The sequence below is a fragment of the Propithecus coquereli genome, unplaced genomic scaffold (assembly GCF_000956105.1).
Source record: "Propithecus coquereli isolate 6110/MARCELLA unplaced genomic scaffold, Pcoq_1.0 Scaffold11, whole genome shotgun sequence".
NCBI classification, from domain to species: domain Eukaryota; kingdom Metazoa; phylum Chordata; class Mammalia; order Primates; family Indriidae; genus Propithecus; species Propithecus coquereli.
Genome location: NW_012134969.1, coordinates 2,173,928 through 2,178,544, shown reverse-complemented (window position 1 = coordinate 2,178,544; position 4,617 = coordinate 2,173,928). Strand labels below are relative to the sequence as shown.

General features: G+C 43.0%; 1 protein-coding gene across 1 annotated transcript in view; it reads left to right on the top strand.

The window, feature by feature from the left end:
• Positions 1–3,910: 3,910 nt before the first annotated feature.
• PCDH8 (protocadherin 8) overlaps positions 3,911–4,617 on the top strand; it is a 6,575-nt gene continuing 5,868 nt past the window's right edge. Inside the window, 1 exon segment of the mRNA XM_012648134.1 lies at positions 3,911–4,612. Coding sequence (XP_012503588.1) covers positions 3,911–4,612 — 702 coding nt within the window.

The window sequence follows — 4,617 nt, the reverse complement described above, 5'->3', positions numbered from 1 at the left end:
GTCCATCCCCCGGATGGTGCGCATTGCACTCTTTGTGTATGCATATACCCGTCCCCTCTTCCCCCTTCCCCCTCCCCCTGCCCGACATCCAATAAATGTTATTTTTATATGTGCACTTATGTGTTGATCAGTTAATACCAATTTGATGGTGAGTACATGTGGTGTTAATATCTTTATTAACAATGGGAAACATTTTTCTAAATGAAGATTACGTCATTTAAACCTTTATTTTATGTTAAGGTGAACTTATGATTAGTATTGGTATTCTGTGATTTTCTCTGGGTTAAAGCACTTTAGTTGATAAAATATCATTTGTTTCTTTTCTACTCTTGTAGATGGTGTTTTGGCTGACTTTAGGGCTAAATTATTTTCCCTGAAATGATTTTACAAAAAAGACCAGAATTTTGCTGATAACTTTTTAAATAAATGACTGCACAGTCAAGAACTAATAACAAATTGATTATGCAACAGAATACCAGAAATGTGAGATAATGCTATTTCTTATGAGATAATTTAAAACAATTTCTCTCTGTTTTGGGGACTCATACTTCTGAAGATTGACTTGGTTTTTTTTTCAAGGTATGATTTTAAAAAAGAAAATTAAAAAAAGCTACTAGGTTGATTTGTTTTCTTTCAAACAGTCTTAAAGACTTCAATTTGTGGAACTTGCTTCTTGAAGACAACAACATGGCGCTCGGTAATATTTTGCTCATTCATCTCCAGAATGTTTGTTCAGTTGAGAAATAAAAATGGGTCTCAGTATAGTATATAGTGTGATTTGCTCTAAATTGCACTAAAACTCTTTCTAGCCTAGAGAAATATTAGTTTAGGGTCCTGTAAGTGTAGATGCTTACTCTGATATATGGACACAATAATCCAGCCAAATTTGCAGATTAGGAACTTTTGTATGGCTTAATCTTTTCCCTAAACATATGTATCAGTTTTATGTACTGGGAAAGGCAAAATATGTAAAGGCATGGCCACTATTCTGAATTAGGGGACTAATTTTTCCCCATGTTTTTGGTGAGTTACTTTAGTTTACATACAGTGTGCTCTAGTGTGTAAAGGGATACATGGGTGTTAATATGTTCAGCAAAATAGAAAATCTTTTATTTAAAAGACTGGAATGTAAATCCTATTTTACAGATATGATTTCTTGACATTTTTGGGAACTCTAGCATGTCTTGTGCTTTTGTTTTAGGAACAAAAGTAAAATCTGTGGTGGGTTTGCCAAAACCCTCCCATTTTAAAACCTAACTTGAGCTAGAGGAACAAATTGCTGCTTTATTCACGTTTTGGTCTTTCCCATGGTGTGGTATCCCTCTTGACCTTTTTGTTTGTTTTGCTTTACATTTGACTCCAACAGAGATCAGAATACATTTTTTTTTGTGGGGGATTAGAGTTTGGCAATATGCTGGCAAATGGGAAAACACACAACATAAAGCAAATTTCTTCCACAGTGCTTTTAATACTGAGACAGATTTTTATCTACCAGAGCCAACAGAATGGAACATGAGTGCACCAGCAGCTCAGGGCTGTAAACACAGCTTCCTGATGACATATCCCTAGGGGGACAGATCATACAGTTTCTATATTATTCAACTTGTCACCCTACTGGCACAGAACTGATTTTTGTCCCAGAAAATGTCTCTTTCCTGAAACTCCAGCTGTCCTTCATTCATAAAGCAGTGTTTTAATAAGGTATTTGTTGATTATGAAGCAGCGATAGTGCTAATAATGAATCGCTAACAATATAGCATACTCCTTATTGTGGATGGTCTACTTGATGCCAAACAGCTGGAGGAAAAGTCGGGGGAAATGCAATCAAGCATTTAAACATCATAGCTGCATATTTCCAAATGTAAGCATCCAGATGCTTTAGCATTGTGGAGGTAATATGTTTGATTGCCTGCCTTTTTAAAATATTTTATCTGGATCTTTTGATGTTCTGTAGATGGAGTCACGGGCTATTCTTCATTTTCAATGTGCTGAATGGTTTTTCTGATCATGAATGGCAACAATAATGCTGAAGACTGAACAGAAGCCAGGCCTGGCAGGCATTGTGTGAGATAAGGGAGAAGAGGAAGATAGGATGCTTGGACTGTGGTTAAATGGGTCCCTCTCCTGGCTAATGTACGTGGAAGCACGGTACATGCTTTTTAAGGGATTCGGCTGAAGCAGTTTCAGTCAGTTAAGGAATATAAAGAAATTAAGATGCTGGGTGGAAAAACCAAATTCTGTTGTCCTCCCTGAAACCCAGAGGCTGAATAACGAGGAGCTTCCATGGGATATTTAGTTCTGGGAAGACAAAAATAAAAGAATAAAAAACCAAAAACCTGTCTACGGATGCCATTGAGGATACTGGCTTAAAAGAAATCAGGTTTTACTATGCTGAAGTAGACCTGTTCCCTTCCTCATCTGGATACCTTGTCAGGCAAAATTAAAAATCTAGAGACACGAAGTACTTTCTCTCTTTAGGATCTCAAAGTACCCTACCAAAGTCAACTCATGCTTCCCACTATACTTCTCCAATACCGGTTATTGGTACCTATAATTAGAGTCCTAGCCAAATGTTCCACTAAATTAAAACCCCTGAAAATTAATTATCTCATCAATGATGGCTCAGTTTCAGAACTGGATTCATAGGTTCTGGTGCTAAAATACATGCCAACTCCCTCTGAAGAGTCAAAGGAAAAAATAGTCATTTACTGACATGTTCCTGCAGGAATCAATAGCATCACAGAGGAGCCAAGAATAGCCTGGGCATATTAATAACTCAGCCTGCTCCCTGATTCAAGATGACTAGTTAAAGAGCATTATGCACTGATGATGACTCCGTGGCAGGAGGAACAATGTCATCATTAACACAGGGGACTGTTTAGCATTTCGGTCACTTCACACATAAAGAGAACTTAACACAGGACCATTTATTGTGCTTTAGACAAATGGTTTAACGTTTCTTTAGCCTTCAGCCCATCAGACCACCCATGGTTTTCTTCAGCCAAGGGCTTTTAAAAAATAATTGGTCTATAGCAATTTTCTAACAAGACTGACTGCAATATATTTCCCTAAATCTTCTTCCTACCCTTAACTATCCCTCACAGTGGTTTGTGGTTGTCAGAACTCTCTGTCTGACAACTGATTCCTCACATATAAGTAATTGCTGACATAAAAGGAGATAAGGGGGCTGAAATTTCATCATTAATGGTTTCTTTGCAATAGAAAAACTATTCAGAAATAATTACTTTGGAAAACAGCTCTTCCCTGATTAGACATTGCCTGACTCTCGAGAAGCCGTTTCTCAAAAATCTTTCAATACAGAAAATAACAATCCAACGTAGGCGGGTAACTGTGGGTGGCAAAAGGTGCACTGCATTGAGCATGTATGTGTTCATCTCAACATGCTAAGGGAAACGAGCAATTGTGCCTCTGTCTGAGAAGTACGTAAGAGTGCTCAGGAAGGAATAAAGAGGGTATGGATGGATGCCCTGCTCTTGCCATAGTGAGAGGCCAGTACAATGGATAAGCAAGCAGGATGTGTTTTTACAGTGCGAACTTCTGAAGGGATCTTAATGACCCCCCACCCCATGGTCCTGGCCACCGTTTAGCTCTCCGGGCCCTTTTATGAGTTCTTTTAGGGGAACAAAGTAATCCAGAGTTCCAGAGACTCTGCAGATTGGCCCAAATGGATGCTTATTTGAATACTCTTCCGTATGTATCCTCCTGGTAGGGTTCTGAAGAGGCAGGCTTAGGCCTGAGGCAGAGAAAAGCGATTATACAGCAGAGAGGATTTAGTAATGAGATGTTTTAAGACGGCAAATGTCTCCTGACTGTGCACTTGGGAGGGTTTGAGAGGGTTGGAAGGTTTAGCGCAGAGCCTGCGATTGGCTTTCCACTTTGAGGAACAAATATGTCTCGCTGGAGGCTCTTATTTCGCAGGGTTGGACTGGAGTCCTTGCTGATTCTGTGGCTGCTGCTAGGGTCAGGATTTTGCACGGATACTGTCAATTTTCTCACCTATGAGGAAGAAGCCACCGGCACCATCATCGGTGTTTTGTCTGATCACGTCCAGTCTAATTCCCAGCGCGAGGTGCCAAGCCAGTTCCGCCTGATGAAGCAGTTCAACAGCTCTCTGCTCCGGGTGCGCGAGGGCGACGGGCAGCTGACCGTCGGGGACGCGGGCCTGGACCGTGAGCGGCTGTGCGGCCAGGCCCCGCAGTGCGTGCTGGCCTTAGACGTGGTCAGCTTCTCTCAGGAGCAGTTCCGGCTGGTGCACGTGGAGGTGGAGGTGAGGGACGTCAACGACCACGCGCCGCGCTTCCCTAGGGCCCAGATCCCCGTGGAGGTGTCCGAGGGTGCGGCCGTGGGCACGCGCATCCCCCTGGAGGTGCCTGTGGACGAGGACGTGGGCGCCAACGGGCTGCAGAGCGTGCGCCTGGCCGAGCCACACAGCCCCTTCCGCGTGGAGCTGCAGACGCGCGCGGACGGCGCCCAGTGCGCGGATCTGGTGCTGCTGCAGGAGCTGGACCGCGAGAGCCAGGCGGCCTACAGCCTGGAGCTGGTGGCCCAGGACGGCGGCCGCCCGCCACGCTCCGCCACGGCCGCCCTCAGCGTGCG